The 17,135-nt window shown below is 38.6% G+C and overlaps 2 protein-coding genes across 2 annotated transcripts in view; one reads left to right on the top strand and one right to left on the bottom strand.

Annotated features, from left to right (window-relative positions):
• The window catches only part of TFB1M (transcription factor B1, mitochondrial), a 33,703-nt gene that overhangs the window by 12,248 nt on the left and 4,320 nt on the right, over nucleotides 1-17,135 (top strand). The window contains exon 6 of the mRNA XM_063124526.1: nucleotides 2,577-2,696. Within this exon, the coding sequence (XP_062980596.1) occupies nucleotides 2,577-2,696 (120 nt within the window). The remainder of the gene's footprint in view (nucleotides 1-2,576; nucleotides 2,697-17,135) is intronic.
• CLDN20 (claudin 20) lies at nucleotides 8,975-9,739 on the bottom strand. Its single transcript, XM_063125684.1, has one exon. It carries the CDS (start codon nucleotides 9,692-9,694, stop codon nucleotides 9,035-9,037), a length of 660 nt encoding a protein of 219 aa, XP_062981754.1. The 5' UTR covers nucleotides 9,695-9,739; the 3' UTR covers nucleotides 8,975-9,034.

A 17,135-nucleotide genomic window follows, 5' to 3' on the forward strand; every position in this document is an offset into this window, starting at 1 on the left:
ACTTGATGATACTTCTTTAGCTTTTGCTTCTTGCCTTTATAAAATGTTTGAGCTAGAACTTCTAGAATTTTTTCTGAATGCTCCTATAAGTCTGGTTTGGGAAATTTAGTGAAATACTACATTTAAGATATTGTTAAAATGTATTTTGTGTTGATTTTTCATAATTTTGGTAAGTTTAGAGTATCATTGTGATGGATCCATACTTATTTTTTACATATACTTCAGCTATAGAAGGCCTCATTTGAGCAGCATTCTTGATAGCAAATAACAGCAACTAAATTTACAGCAATAGTGCATCTGGTTGACATAGCGCATGTCATTGGGCTTGTCTTCTTTGTATGGAGGCCTGTTACGATCAGTTAACACTGATCTTTCCTTAATGGTTTTGACAGGTATGATTAGAGATGTTAAGGCCTGGAAAACCCCTGCGGGAAAAACAGCTTTGTTTCCATTCCACCTCCCCCCCACCCCACCATTTTTTTTTCCTGAAAAAAGAACAGCTTTGGATTATGAATTACAAGGGGTTTTTTTAGAATTTAAGGCAAGGTGTTTATGTATTGTTACCAAGCTTTTACTCCCCCTACAAATTATTTCTAAAAACTATGTAATAAGACTTTTATAGACAGAAACTAATGAAGCCTGAAACTGTCTGAAACTAATGAAGCCATGGGGGAATTTTTTTTTTAATCCTTTCTGTAAGATTCTAAGCGTAGTTATTTCTTCTGTTTCTTATTAAAATTATTGATGTAATGTATCTTTTACTGAGACATTTTGGGAGGTTCCAAGTCATGCTCCGTTTTGCATCATGTGAATAAAGTCGCTATATCATAATATGGAAGAAAATGCGTATTCTTGACAGTTTGGGGTTTGTTCTACGGAGCCCTGTATTCCTAGACTAGTCTTCTTCTGCTGCCAGCTCTTCCTGCTTCTTCTAGCTTCTAGGATGATTCAGATGTTTCATGGACTAATTCCTAAAGTCCCCTTGGTCAGGCATAAACTAGGACCAAAGCTGTTTCTGTCCCATAACCAGGCCTGGAGCCAGATTGAAATGGATCAAGATAATCCGTCTCATTCAGGAATCCCAGATGTCTGGGATTATGTCTCAGCAATAGAATTTTTGAAGTGGGTTAGAATTTTATATTTGACTTCAAGAGCAAGAGTTATGACCAATGGTTGGTTGTCAGCATTTTTCATGCTTGAGCGACATGCTAGCAATGATGTCCGCTTTCCCCATTGATATTTGATCTATGCTTGGAAACCCTGGCTTGTGCAATTAGACAGAATTAAGAATTGGAAAGAAAGCATTTTTGTGAAGGACATGGACGGCTAAGATGATTTTTACTCTGGATCAATTAATAAGCTCAGACGACAAGGCTTTGCCCTTTTCAGACTTGTGTGTTAAACATAATTTACCTGCTACGGCCCAATGGCAATACTTGGAACTGCAACATCTGCTGGAATCTAGGTTTGGTCCAGCTGCTTTTACAGCTTCAGAGCCAGCACTGTTAGAAACACTTATAACAGCTGAAGTCAAACATTGATCCACGATCCATATACATAAGTATTTACTAGCAGTAAGTAAATATGATACCCATAGTTGGACTGGAATGGAATAGAGAATTGTAATGGCCTATCTTGACTAACCAATGGATGGTTGCTGAAACATCTGTATCTGAAGCTTCTATGGATCTCAGGTTACATCTTACTCAGCAAAAAAAAAAATGTTTCACGTTTATTGGACTCCACAATGCCTTTTTAATAAGGGGTTGTCTAACTTGCACAATTGTTGGAGATGTAATGCATTTAATGCTTCTTTAACTCAGTTGTTTTAGCAATATCCTGTAGTTGCCTCTTTTTGGGAGGAGGTAGTAATAAGGATGAACTTTGTATTGAAACAACCTATAATATGGAACAATGTCCATGTCCTCATAAATTACCTACCGGCTTCTTGGAAGTTAACACAACGTCAGCACAGATGGATTTTCAGAACCATTATGACAGCCAAAAGACTTAAACGACCACATTGGAAGGATAAATCTACACCTCCCATAATGCAATGGATCAAAGGCTTAATAATATTATCAACTTTTGAACGGGTGTTATATGTAAGAGGAGGGTTGCAAGATATCTAGTCTGCTTTCCTTGAAACCTTTGTATAACTCTCTCCCCTTTTTTTTGAACAGTACACATGATGGAAATTGTTGATAATCCAATATATTTAATGTATGGTTTTTTCCCCCATTTTCACAATGTATTTTCTGTTAGATTTTGCCAATATTCACAATAAAAGGGGGGGAAATGAAAAAAAGTGTGAAGAGTGTTTAAAATAAGTATTGCTTATTTTTCTATTTCCCCCCAAAATTCAATTTTTCCAAAAACAAATCAACAACATAAACAAAACTTTTTTCCATGGCTTCAAAATTTCCAGAAATTTTACATCTCTAGATACAGTTAATGCCCTTCCCAAACAGGTATTAATGGACACCTTCAGAAACAATTTGATAACTTAATTGATAAATTACCACTTAATTAGCCTGGATGAATTCACTCATAAAAACACCCTGTTTCTTTCACAGAGATTGACGGCTAGTACAGGAACCAGGCAGCGAAGCAGACTTTCTATTATGTCTCAGTACCTTTGCACTGTTAACAAGTGTTTCACGATTCCAGGTCGAGCTTTTGTTCCAAAACCAGAGGTGAGTTCTCTCTTTTATTACTAAGAATTTGAGGTTGAAGCTTCATCCAGTTATTAACAGAGCCACCAACACAGAAAAGCAAGTTGAATGGTCTGATAGGAGCTGAGTTTAATATCACTAGAGCAGTTGGAATGAGTGAGAACTAATATTGCATGCAGTTGTGTAGATTTTGCTTCAGATGATTCTGAGAAACAAAACTAAATTCCGTAATAAAGTGACATTTAGTGCTGGAGGAACAAAAATATTGGACAGCTAATAAAGGACATCTATCTTTAAAAGAGAGAGAAATAGGTAAATCTACACAATATAGAGTTTTAGAAGGACAATTAATAGAATGTTGTACCTCCCCCCCCCCAATCTGCCTTTAATGGTACTCCAATTTTAATGCAGTTCGCCATGTTCATTGATTCCTACTAAATGAGGAAATTTCCCAAAGCAAGCTGAATTATGTGGAGCTCCTTGAACTCTACGCATTAGTGGTAATCACAGTGCCTTGAACCTAAAGGTTTAGGGCTAACTGGCATAAGGATTTTTTGCCAAAATAACTTTCAGATGCCCAGAGAAAGAATCTAAGCTGAAAAGCTGCTTTTGCCAATGGATTAGTAACCATTTACATTCAGCTAGGTGAAGATTTAGAGAGGTGATAAATACCAAGGTAGGAATGCAGACTTGAAGATTGTGCTTGGCACTAGCAGATGATAAATGAGCCTGTCACACTACTATGAATATGAATTGGCTTGGTGAGTTTCAACTCAGCTGTTAGATATTCAGATGCTGTTTTTTTGAAAATCTGTACTGAACATTAATGGCATTGGAGCCAAACAAACTCTGTTGAGGCAGATTTGGAAGTGACTCACAAAATAATAACTGCACATTTTCTCAATAGTGCAAAGTAAATAGTGTGTTCTGATCAGAATAGGGGTGTCTGTTACTATTGTTATATTTTCCTCAGTGATTGCTGTCAAATGAATTCTGAATTAGGAGTTCAAGTCAGGGTTTGATGTCGTATATGTTTAGTTTTTCATAAGCTCCCTAACATGAACTAGAACTTGGCAATGTTGACCTTCTGAGGGCATTTTAGAGCATAAATACTTTAGTTATTGTTGCCTGAAAGAGGGCCAGTTCGGCAAATAGTATTGGGTTGGATTGTGGAAAGCCCAAGCTCAAATTCCTGCTCAGGCAGGGCTAATAGCTATGTAATAGCACATTGCTTGGTATGATAGGATTTTTCCTGGTTAGAATGAAGCCAACTACATGTAAGTTATTTTCTATGTCAATATCACTCCCCATTCTTAGCATTTCTGGATTAGAGACCCCTACATAAAGTTTGGAAGGAAGCATTGGGGATTGTTGGAACGACTTGTACTCTTTGTGATCCTGTTAGTGGGAAGGGTTAGAATGCCTTCTGTGTGAGACTCTGACATGGTTTATTTATCCCACAGTTTATCCCATGGTTTGTTGCCCTGCCCAGGGTTTGTCTGGCAAGCAATCGAACAAGCCATGGTTTCTATTTTCAACCAATGGGTTGTTTGGTTCTCTCCTCTTGCCTGCTCCCTCCCTGTCTCTCAAATGCCCTCTTGGTGTTGTAGCATTGGTATGTAGAAGGACTGGTTTATTTGCTACTCTTACCTGCAGCTGTTGTAGCCTGGCGAAATAACCCATGAATAACCCACAATTGTGTGTTCACTTGTAATGGCAACCCATGTTTTAAACCACCCAGAGTTCACAAACCAACCACAGTCCATGGGTTCTGTATTTGCATTATTTGTTGTTAACTCAGTTTGTTAACTCAACTGGATTCGCATATCATGAGAACCTGGAATTCAACTACGCATATGTTAAATAAGCCATAGGTTAGTGTTATTTGCAAACCAGATCCTGTCTGACATTCTAGATTTCAAGTGCTTTGTGATGATCTTTGTGATGGTGAATATGGTCCTTCATTTTGTCTTGCAGATCTATTGTCTTGGAGATTACTCCAGTAGCAGTAATACAGAGTTGTGTGTGTTGAATTCCTCTGTATAAATATGTGGTGCTCTCTTCTCTGTGACCGTGCTCTGTAAAACTGTTTAGTTTTATTTTGTTTTTTGTGTGTGAATATTGTAGCAGCAATGCATGCCCGTAGGGAGAGTGCTCAGCGTTGTTAATGACTGTTCTCCTTCTCTGTCGCTCTGTGGTATTTCTTTTGCTCTGACACGGCTTTGTTGCCAGCAATTGTTAAATGTCTTCTTTCATCATTGCACCTTTGTGGAGTCTGTCAGTATATTTGCACTTTTGTTTAGCTGACTCTGGTAAAGGTTTAGCTTGTATGAACATATACAAGTTTGCCTTTTGCCTTTGAAATGGTTGAATTGCGTGTTTGGCCTCAGACAACACCTTACATTCTTCAAAATCTTTTTAACACAAATAGGATGGCCAATACACTCAAGTATTTAAACAAGCTGCTAATATATATTAATTAAGATGCTGGTTCTAGATCTACCCCACTTCTATGTAATTCCTTGATTCCTTGGTTTTTGAGATTGTCTAATGTGTTCACAAGCTATTCGTGATCTGCATAGAAGAAGATGATGGTCATACTTACTATATTGATCAACCACTACAATTTTAGACTAAATCCACTGAAGTAATTGAAACTACTTTGGAAAAGTGTTATGAACTTTGAAGCTCCATAATGAGCTATTGGGGCTGCTTGCATAACAACTGATGGATTGTCATGCATGAGCAAGAAAGAGTTGGCATGGTGTCTACAGTATGCCCATATCTTCTGCTGTAACTCCACAACTTGCAGTCAGGTCCTTTGTAGATTGTGGAGCATGATATCTGAACCTGGTGTGCTGGGTTGTTTAGAGGCTAAGTGGTCCAGGTTCAGACATCATGCTCCACAGCTTACGAAGAAGCCGATTGTGGATTTTGCAGGTAGCAGACATGCTATAGGCCTGCTTGTGCATGACAACCCATGGGTTGTTGAACTAATGGGTTGTCTTTACATATGAACCAGGTCATTCTGTTTGGGCACCTTACTCCCAAGAGATTTATTTGCTCTTTGCTCTCCCTCTTGAGGGATCAATGTGGTCTGAATTATATGGTTTAATCTGTAGTGATCTGAAATGTAGAGGATCTTGCATTTGGATCTCCTCTTATGCCATGATCATGCTAAAATCTCAAGCTGTATATTTTTTGGTTCACTTGTTTTCTTCAGTTTTTTATATTAAGACAATTCAGGTATATCTCAGTGTTGTCCATGCAGATATTTGAGATAATATTGCAGCACTTGCTTTCTCATCCTAAAAAAGATGATTCTTGGAGGGGTGTGGAAAGACAGTATGCCCATTATTATTTATAAACCTCATATGACTATCCTGCAGAATGAAGTGCTACAGTAGCCAAATAACTTCGGTAGATCTGTGTCTTGTTTTTGTTTTTACATTTGTTCCCATATATATAGCATAATAAATCAGAATCCTTGATTTCTAAAACAATTTGCTTATCTGATTAAGAATTTAAGGGCCCTAGTGGATCCGATCAAAGGCCTATTTAGTCTAGTGTGGTGTTTCCTATTGTAACAAATCAGACTCCTCCGTAAAACTCACAAGTAATACACCTCTCTCCATGGTTGTTCCTGTTAGGGCCTAGCTTCAGCACTGCAGTGGGCCTTATAATTTATAGCTAAGATTTGATCAGAAGTAGGCTCTGGGCCTAGTGAGGCTGTGAAATATTCAAATTTGTGACTTTATCTCTGTCAACGTTCTCAGAGGAGAGCTGAGGGAGAGTGGGTGGAGTCACTTTATTCCGTCTATCTGCTGGGGTCTGGCCTTGGCAGGCAAGGAGGCTGGAAGCTCTCTGTGAGAACCTGACAGAGATGGGGCCTTGCTGAAAAGCCAAAAGCTTTTGTCTGTTAAGTGGTCCAGAAGAGGTGTCTTGCAGTCACGTTTTCCCTTTTCAAGTCGATGCAAAGGTGAGGAGCGTTTCTGTCTTCTTTGCCTGAAACCCTCTCTGTTTGGATCCATTGTTGTCTGAGCCTCTGGAGGCACTCTGCACGTGGACTAATTGGAATTTTGGATTGCTAAGGACGTGCCATGAGAAATATTGTGATGCTTTTCAGTGCCAGCAGACTGGATTTGATCTTGTCTCTTGGGCTCTCTTCATGCAGCAAAGAGAAAGCTATGGAATGCACCACTCTGCTTGTGTAGACTTCCTCTTGGACTTAATGGGCCTAACTATGTAGCAGAGAGATCCCAACAAAGGTTCTAAGTTGGATGAAGTCTCTCTGTGTATGGATTTTTTGAGCCTTTTCTAGAACTCTTGCCTTTGATTGCCTGGGAAGCTTGACTCCAGTAATAATTCAGACTACTTTCACTTGTCCTTCATTGCCTGTGAAGTATGACCCCAGGAATCTGAGCCCCTTCCCCTGTGTTTTGAGCCTCTAGAGATTTCAGTAGGGAAACCTATTGTATTGATCTCTGTCATGGTTGTAGGTTTTAGCTTTTAATTGTTCTGGAATTACATAGAGCCTATACTGATCATCAGTTATATAATTTCTGAAGAGTGTAACCATTAAACATTTGCCATGACACAATAAAGAAGTCTCATTGAATTGGATGTAATGTGTCAGTTTGCCAGAATGTAGAAGGATCAGGGTCCAGGACAGTTCCCAGCAACTGGTATTGAGAAGTATACTGCCTCAGATCTTGGAGGTAGAATACAGTCATTTTGACAAGTAGCCATTGATCAATTATCCCTCATAAATTTGTTTCCCTTTTTAAAGCCACGTCAGTTTGTGGTTGTCACCACATCTTACAGCACCAAATTCTGTAGTTAGTTATCCTTTCCACTGTGAAGAAAATATTTTCCTTTTGTCTGTCTTGAATCTCCAACCATTCAGTTTAGTGGATGAGCAATCATTCTAGTGTTATGAGAGAGGGAGAAAAACATCTCTATACTTTCTGCACACCATGCATCATGTTATAAACCTTTTATTATGGCTCCTCTTACTTGCCATTTTTCTAAACTAAAAATCCCCAAACATTGTAACCTATCCCTGTGGGGGAGTTGCTCCAACCCCTGATCACTTTCATTGCCCTTTTCTGCACTGTTTCCAGTTTATGGAGAATGCCTTAATACATATGAACCTAACAATTTTGTGCATCTTTCACAGAAGTGGCTAAGCCTTATTCTTCAATAAAACGTAAACTCATATTACTGGCACTAAAAAATCACTGTACGTGTAAATATATGTGTAACTCAGATCATGTCCCAAGTTATTGGTCAAAGATTTCCTCTTTGTATTCCTCCTCCCCTTTTACACCAAGAGATTCAAACTCTAGCTCTCCTTCTGAATGGAAATGAGAGATTCCCTACAGTGTCTAATAATCATTGCAGCATGTTAAAAAGAAGGTTCTGAGAAGCAAGGCTAGTTAACCAAGTGAATCATGCTGGCAAAGTAATTACAAACTGAGTTGCTATCACCTGCAAGAGCTCTGCGTGGCAGACTGCCAGTAATTCTGGGGCCTGATCCAAGACTGCCTTGTAAACAGTTTGCATAAAGTATAGGTTTTAAAGTAGCCAAATGATGTTCAAGGTTGAAGCACTGATTAGTTATTGGCATCAGGAGATATTTCAGTTAAGACCACACAGAAGTCAAGAAGGACACAAAAATATTTAAAAGTGCAGCTTGAAATGAGAGGGTTAAAACGTTTCCTTTAGTTACAAAGATGTGGCTATTGGTGTGTCTTTCTTAATCCTGATGTGTGTTTGATCCTTAAATCAGCAACAGAATATGAAGTAGACATTTCTTTCGAAATAAGAATGGAACCTGCTGCAGGTAGTCATGCATGGGACAGTTTTAGGTTTGGCAACAATTGAATGTGAATCTCTCTTGAGCCCTTGATATTAGGTTTCTCTTTTTAAGTGTTATCATGGTAGTTGGGAACTGCCAATGAAAGATAGATGTTGCTACTGTTTTAAAAACAATACATAGGATTTCACATAAAACAGAGTTGGTTTAGCCAGTGCCATAACTAAAATGAGGCTCTTGGTAAAATTAAATATACATATTACAGATCCAAGCTACCTTTTACATGCTAAAAAAAGAAACAAACACATTTATACTCTTCATTCTTCTCTAATATAATTTCTTTGCAAAGCAATATCAACAATAAATTAATGATTGTCGCAGTGATTTTAATTTTTTTTAATCTTTTTTTTTTAGTAGCTAAACTTTTTTCATCTTTACGAGGCATACATCAAGAATATAAACCTATTTTTGATATTTAAAAACAAAACTACAGTAAACAAAGCCACCCTTGGTTGAACAGGATCATTGGCCACAACTATATTTACACATAGTCTTTCAGGTTGTAGCTTGTGTTCTCTTGCTGGGCACCTGGAAACGGTTGCTCCTGCTTGTTAGGGTAAATCCATGCTCTCTGCTGTTTTTTAAAACAGGAAGTGCCGAAGATGGCACCTGCAGTGAGCAGAAGTCCTGCCGAAATGAATCCAATGTAAACTGCTCCTCCTGGTTCATGCTTGCTGCTTTCTGGGACTGTTGGGTCCAGAAAATTTGAAATGATCTCTCTGGTGTACCAGGCTGTTGGTATTAAACCAAATATACCTGCAAGGATAAAGAAGACTCCTCCTGCCAACGAAGTGTGGCTTTTGGTGTCCCTGTCGCCTCCTAAGCGGGTGCACTTCATTCCCACAGTGGCAATGCAGATCCCGAAAGCAGAAAGGATGCAAGACAAAACCATGGTGGTCCGTGCTGCCTGGATGTAAACAGGGAGGGAGAGGACTGAATATTTCAGTGTGCAGCTAAACATCCCGGTGCTGTACCATGTGCAGTCCATCCAGAGCCCTTGCATCTGAGTTATAGCTGTGATGATGTTTGAACCCACATCTGCATTCACCTTCCAGTTTGGTAACAAGGTAGCTGTGATTGCGCCGAAAACGCCAAACAAGGCTAGGATGAAAGCGAAGAACTGTAGAGCTGCTGATGCCATGATGAGATTTGCTGTCACCTTTTGTCTGGCTGTTTCTCTCCTGTTGTTGTAAACGTGTGTAACTGTCTGATAGCTCCCCAGCCAAGTCTGTAGCCGTCTGTATGTGATAGAAGGGGGAGGTGGGAGAATGGCAGGGGCAAAGGAACAAGAACTGAGCAAACAAGAGAGCTTGCATTTAAAATCACAGCTATCTGAATGAATGAATGAACGTGACCCTGCAGCAGATGAGAAGGCTACAAAAGCCCTGAGCAGCTGTACACAGGGTACTTGGAACAGAAATGATTATAAATGAACAGTGTGTGTGAGCGACTGAGCACAAGGAGCTATCCTTCAATAATCCACAGTGACAAACAACTCAAATGCAATATTAAGCACTAAGATAACGTAAATCCCCAAAAGTGAGGAAATGCAAGATTGAGCAATTACTGCCTTTATTGGCCAACTTGGAAGCCTTCATGCTTTTCTGTGACACAAGGTAGTAAAAAGATGAAAGCTATCTAGTTTTAGTCTAATAAATTGTCCCTCAAATTCAAACCTGTAATTAAAAAGAACAATGTTTTATATGGAAACTGTGTTTCCATAGGAAATGTTTAGATTTTAGTCAAATTCAATACAATCTTTTACCACTTCTATCATTTTAAGTGGTAGTTTAGGAAGTGCTCTGTATTTTACTAAGATCCCTCTTCTCTTACTATCATTTTCTGAAGAGCAGAGTTCAAGCTTCTGTCTTGGCCATTGAAGACTTAAATTGGACTTTCCTAAGGACTAGAAACTCAATGTACCCCATTCCTTGATTCATACTAACCACCTCTATAAAATAGTTACTGAAGACTTGGGGCACAATCCACCTAACGTTAACATTTAAGTGTTGCTGATTTTAAATACAATAGTCAAGCACATACTCTAGCCTTGAAATCAATTATTCTTAAATGTGCTTAACTTTAGCTGGATCTAAAACATGTCAGGAACTTCTGTGAAAATGTTTAACTCCTTAACTCCTAGTCAGCTCTGTGTTTTCAATATTTTCAGGAACAAAGACATTGTGGCCTTAAAGTTTTTTATGGTCATAGAGAAAAATGATGGTTTACGGTATGAGTCTTAAAATACTGCATGCTGTCATTCTTGTATTAACTCATATTGAACCATCTAATTTGGCTTCTCTCCAGGCCATACCCTAACAGGTACTTACTGGCATTCTTAATTTTAAATAATTCCAATGACTGACATTGAAGGGGATCACTTTATGGGTGTGTGGTTAAAATTACAGGTCTGAAGCTTCTGCACAAATGTGAAATAAACAAATAAAATAAAATAAACTCCATTGATTTTGGTGGGGCTTTGCCAGTGCATTACTTGGAGGACTAAGCAGAAAGGCTTGGGTAAATCCAATATATTTTTGCTCTTGTACACCTTGTGGGCAGAAACTAGGGTCACATTTAGGCCCTGTCCCGCCTCAGGCATCTTATGTTTTGTCAAGCTGAAGTGGACCTGGGATCAGTACCTCTTTCACTGTTTGGGTCCTGTGGCATTGCTCATGCTTTGTATTCAGAAGGCTGCTATTGGTCAGAATAGATGATCCTGGGCTAGGCATACCTGTGATCTAACTCAGTGCACGTTTTGGAACTAACTTGTAGTAATAGCAGAATTTGGTTGAATTAGATTTTAGAAAATATATGTATTTGAATTAGATTGTAACAAATAATGTATTTGACTTGAAAGGGCTTAAATAAACAGACCTGACTGGATGAGCTGACATCTCTTGAGAACAGAAGCATGCAATTGAAAAACAAGCCTGAACGTGGAGTTTGCAATTCAGTAATTAATGGATTGTTCTGTTTATACTTTTCTCATGTGTATAAGACTTAGAATCCAAAACTTTCTGTCAGCATATAAAGAACAAAGAAACCTTCCCTCTGCTGAGACAGCCTTATTTTTTCACCTGCTCAGCTAGATCTTTGGAGGAGCAGAGCGGTTTTTCTGTAGAGAATATATTGCATGCACAAAGTTTCAACAAGGATTCTTCCATCTGTCATTTTCTAGTCTATAGGTTACCAGTTATAACTTACTGATTTTAACTCTTTTCACAGTTAAGAAGGAAGAAAGCAGACTTTGCATAGTAGTTTAGGCTGCAATCCTAAATACACTTACATTAGTGGGAGTAAGACCCATTGAACACTTACATCTGAGTATACATGCATAGGATTGTGCAATATTTATTATTTCATCCAAACAGTAGACAATTCATGTTCTCTATCATTTAGAAGATATTTCAGTATGTTACTTATTTCCAGATACTTTGCCTACCATATTGTAAGGTAGGGCTGGGGAACTTCCTTCTGGGAGCTAAATCTGGCTCTCTGGTGTTTCTCAGATGGCCCACCCCCTTTCATCTAGCCACCAATTGTTAGCAGTTTCCATGCTTTTGTGCAGTTTTCCCCCATTCTAAAAAGTTGAAATAGCTCTCCTAAGGCTTAGCTACTGGCGGTAAGAGTTTCAATCTACATTATGCTAGTGTTTTATTTATTTTTTTGGTATTTTTGGCCCCGTCCCTTTTGCCTTCAGTCCATTCCACCACTGAAATGCAGTCCTCGAGAACTGCTCCAAAATAAAATTCAGTCCTTGGGCTGAAAGAGGTTCCCCATTCCGGTTTTAAGGAACATTTTATTCTCCAGACAATGATTTTTAAAATATAAAGAATATTAATAACTTTCTGGACTCATTTTGTTCATTTCCCCATGATCCCAACCTATAATTCCTTAAATTTTATGGGCTAAAGATACCCTCTTCAATATCCATTATGGATGTTTTACTTCCACTTCAGTTGAGAAGGAAAAGGGGCACCATAACTTTTTCTTTGCAATAGATTTGAAGAATCCTGTAGCTCGTCCTGTCCTGGATTTCTGTATAGCTGTGAAGCTGTCTTAGCACCTTTGATTCTGAGAAACTAGAATGGGCTGGAGAGGGTAAAATTAGATTTTTTTTATAGTGGCCACAAATATCACTAAGCAGTTCAGGTCAATTGTTTACTGGGGCTGCGCCCTTCTCCCCCTTGCACCAGAGAGACTGCCTTTAGCACTCCACCCCTTTTTGCCTCCTATACCCAACTGCGTATCCCCCCTCCTCTTCCAGCAACAAGCTATAGACTTTGAATAGTAGTATCCAGCTATTCAAGTAGTGATTGATTTATGGAGCTATTACATGTTCTACTGAGACAGAAAATCTCAATTTCTTCTGGAAACAGGGAATTCCTCCACTTAATTCATTTTTTCAGTAAAGGAGACATTAGCTGGGGAAGGAAGCTTCCTTGTTATATCTACTAGAGTACCCTTTCCCAACCAGGCAACCTCCAGATGTATTGGATTACAACTCCCATAGTCCTCAGCCAGCATGGACATTTGGGAAGGCTATACTAGAGAAACAACTCATTCTGAAATGAGCGTGCAAGAGTCTTTCTACTCTCATATGTTCTCTGAAAGCTCACTTTTGCATAATGTTCTACATCACTTGAAAGCTTGCTGCATCTTTAAAGTGCTGACAAGTCCAGTTAAAGAGGTCATCTCACTAACTATTTCTGTGGGACCATCAGACCACTGACTTTAGAATCCACTACAGAGCAGGTGCAAATGTTTACTTCCAATCAGTCTCAGCAGCTGAGATGGGAAATAGAGCCATCCCTGGCTGGTACTGTCTACCTCATTGGTCTGTTATTGGCATTCATCATTGCTTCAGTTTTTAAGTTTCAGCAGCTTTGAAAATTAAAACAAGCAGAATCCCAAAACAGTAATAATGTTTACTTCTCCCGATGTAAAGTAAATTCCAAGCATATTAAAATGTAATGTTTTGATAGAACACTTTAAACAACCATAAACTAGTGTAAGAGTCTGTAAATAATAATTCAGTACTTACTGCTAAATGGGTGATTCAAGATGCTGTCTTGCTGGTGGAAGTTGCAGAAGCACAACTTCTCTCGAATGTAAAGAGTTCTATTCCTAATATAAAATTGCATTGGATTTTTATTAAACAAAAATAGCTCTCTGGTGCTATGAGAACAGCAGTGCTGCCCGTTCCCCGTCTTAGCACCATCTACCAGAGAATAAAGAACTACTTTGTTTAATGAATCTGCACTGGAGAAAATACTTTGTTTAGGGAGCAAAAGCAAAGAGATTATGGAGGAAATGCATGTAAACCCTTAGTTCTAAATGCATAATGATTCCCATATCCCCTGATGAACGTTGGACAATAGCTTGTAGCACGTCGTGTATTTAAAGAATTGAGACTTTTATACTTTTTTACTTATTTTAGAAACTGATTTAATTAAAAGAAGAGAAACTTTAGAATGAGCTTCACTGCAGCTGAAAAACCAAAATTAAAGCCATTTATTTTGCAAAATATACTGCAAAACAGCCCCCACCCCAAACTCACCACAACAAAGTTATAATTCCTACTAGGAATTATGGTGGATAATATATATATGGCTGAGTTTACATACCTGCTACTGATCGCTTGTAGCCTTCTCCAGTTCTTTTTGTATTTAGTCAACTTTCTTTAAAGACAAGGCAAAAAAGTGGCAATGCTTGATGATGAGACTTTTTTGATAAATACAGAGCACTGTTGAAGAAATCCTGACAAGTCAGCGAGAAGAAGCATATAAAGCAAAGAAAATGAGAAGGGGAACCTGCTGATCATGCAGCAAGATAAATATGAGTTGTCTGACTTTTCCCAATGTGGGGAAAGGAAAGGGGCATTGCTTTGTAACATGTGATAGTTGAGAGCTTCATAGTTCTTTTTCACTTGTATCTTTCGTCTTGAAGTAACAGGTGTTCTGCATTTTCTTTTGGGTAAGTGTTAATGATGTCTATTTAAGGCTCTACCATAGCATAGTATTGCAGTGTCAGGCTTGATTTCCACAGCCCCGATAGCCTGATAAAACAATTGTCCACAGATTGTGGCTAGGCTTAGTAGCTGTTGAGCCTGCCTAGGGCAGTGTCTTTGACTGAGCTTTGAAGTCACTCAGAAGCAATGAAAACCTTGCTGGTTGGAGATGCCTCTAAAACTCTACGCAGCTGTAAGAATGAATCCTTGTCCTTCACTCCTGTCAGATAAGAATAGGTGCTCATAGGCTACTGGCATATAATTTAACTGCCACTGCAGTGGAGTTAAGAGTGGAGTTGTATCTAGAGGTGTTCATGAGTTCCAATAGGTAGCATTCAAACATTCTGACCTTGGATAATCAAAATTATTTCATTTTTATTTCTGGCATTTGATTTATACACCATACCTTCAGCAGATTCCCCAGGTGGCTTAGAAAAGCCTTAATTGCAGTAAAACAAATTAACATGAAAACACTAAAACAAGAACATTAAACACCACAATATAAAAGACTACAATACAAGCACAATAAAATGTACTGAAGCTTAAAAAGTAAACAGTATTTGGTGCTGAAAGCATAGGCACAAGGCTGCCTTCCTCAGGGAGGTTATTTTGCAGTCCAGGTGCCAAGACTTTATAGTCCCTTTCCTGCTGCACCTCAGATGGCAGGAACAGCTGAAGAATGACTTGAATGTCGAAGATTTAAGCCTAATACAGGATGGTTTTGCCTTAATGGTCTTCTTTCTTTTGTTACTTCCTTCTGGTTTTTAAAGCTTATATCTGCAACAGTAGGGTCGCCAGGAACATTGTTTGAAAGGGGGGAAATCAGATTTTTGAGAGTAATAGCAAGTTTAAGTTGTCTGATATATCTGACAGCAGTGGTTTAGTGTACATAATGCTTATATTTAAGTCTGAGTTTTTAACAAATTGGATATCTGAAAGCTCTGTTGTTTTGATACCTTTTATTTTCTGTAAAGTCCTGACCTTGTCAACTGTATTTTATAAAGTATCTTTCTCCTTCTATTCCCATAACCATCTGGTGAGATAGGTTAGGCTGACTTATCCAAGGCATGCATTGAACTTCATGGCTAAGCATGGTATGAACTTGCATCCCTAAATTTCAGATCCAGCACTTGACTCACTGCTCTCCACCGCCTCTTGTTACCTACTAATTTAGTGAAGTTAGAATGATGATTTCCACTTGGAACTTTATCATTTGAATGAGTCAACATATATGGGGTTGAGTGACTTTATTTAAATCTGTTGAGTGACTTTGTCTACCTGTTAGCACAGACAGAAACATTTTTAAGCACACTGAGCAAGTAAATGTCATTTAAACTTATGAGACCTGAACCTGAGCATTTGTGTCTTAAATTAGAGTGTTAACCACTTCCTATTTCTCAGTCTCAGAATCTGTGTGTCTAGACTGAATTATGAGCTCTTCTGCAACCCCAGTATCTGTTGTAATGCTATATTAGCCTAAAGAGAAATTTTTCAGGGCCCTATTGAACCAGCTTTAGTGCCTTAATATGTAACCAGCTAAAGTGAATTTAAAAAGTCCTTGAAGCTAAAAGTGCGGTGGTGATTTTGAACATTGCTGTATATACTTTTCTACAGTATTTTACCAAGTAGAATAAGCAAAAGAGATGGGTCCCTGCCCCTAAAAGTCTACAATCTAAAATTACAGTCGCGAGGGAGATGACAAAGCTGGGATGGGAGCATATATCATATATCATCATTTGGCCTTAGGCATCTTTCAGTTGGGGATGAAGACTAAGGGGCTAAACCACAGTCTTCAACGTCACATAAAAGGTAGAAAGAATGTAGACTGAAGTACCATAGACTGGTGGTGCCATGTTGTTCAGGGAGGAAATTGCAACAATGGAGGCAACAAAAGGGCATGGATGAAATTATTTAAAACATCAGGAGACTTTGGGGTAGCTATGGGTGATAAAGTTGGGGGGAGCAAAACTGGAGGATTTGAATCATGTAGTTTGTTTTTATTACATTTACATCCTGTCTTTTCTCCAAGGAGCCCAAGGTGGCATACATGGTTTGCGTACATAAGTGGCAAGTTGTTTAATTTTTTTCCTCTCTGAGTGCTTTTCTGAATCTTTTAATTCAGAAGTCTTGTATTGGATGAAATCCAAGCTTCATTACATGTTTCTGATACTCTTATTTGCATACATAGCAGAAATCGCAAAACAAGCTTGGGCAGCAGAGGTAACAGAGGGTGGGGATATGCAGGTCCCCCTACCCACCCAACTAGGCAATCTTTGATTTTGTTTTTGCTCTGCTGCAAATATTTGCAAAATGAAGCTAGTATGGTTATAAACGTCTATGTATACACAATTTGATTTCGTAACCCACCCTGTTAATACGCACAACTGAGAAATAGGGTATAATGTCAGTAATTTCAAAGCATCCAATTTCAAAGCATCCAATTACAAGTGAACAGCATTTTCCTGTATCTGTTCCCATAGTAACAAGCAGCTTTCCTAGTATTCTGAGAGCCTAGGCCTGTAATGGAGTGAATAGAGAGATGTGCTTTGTATTTCTGCAGCTTGAAAAC

This window comes from Elgaria multicarinata, chromosome 4 (assembly GCF_023053635.1).
Source record: "Elgaria multicarinata webbii isolate HBS135686 ecotype San Diego chromosome 4, rElgMul1.1.pri, whole genome shotgun sequence".
NCBI lineage: Eukaryota > Metazoa > Chordata > Lepidosauria > Squamata > Anguidae > Elgaria > Elgaria multicarinata.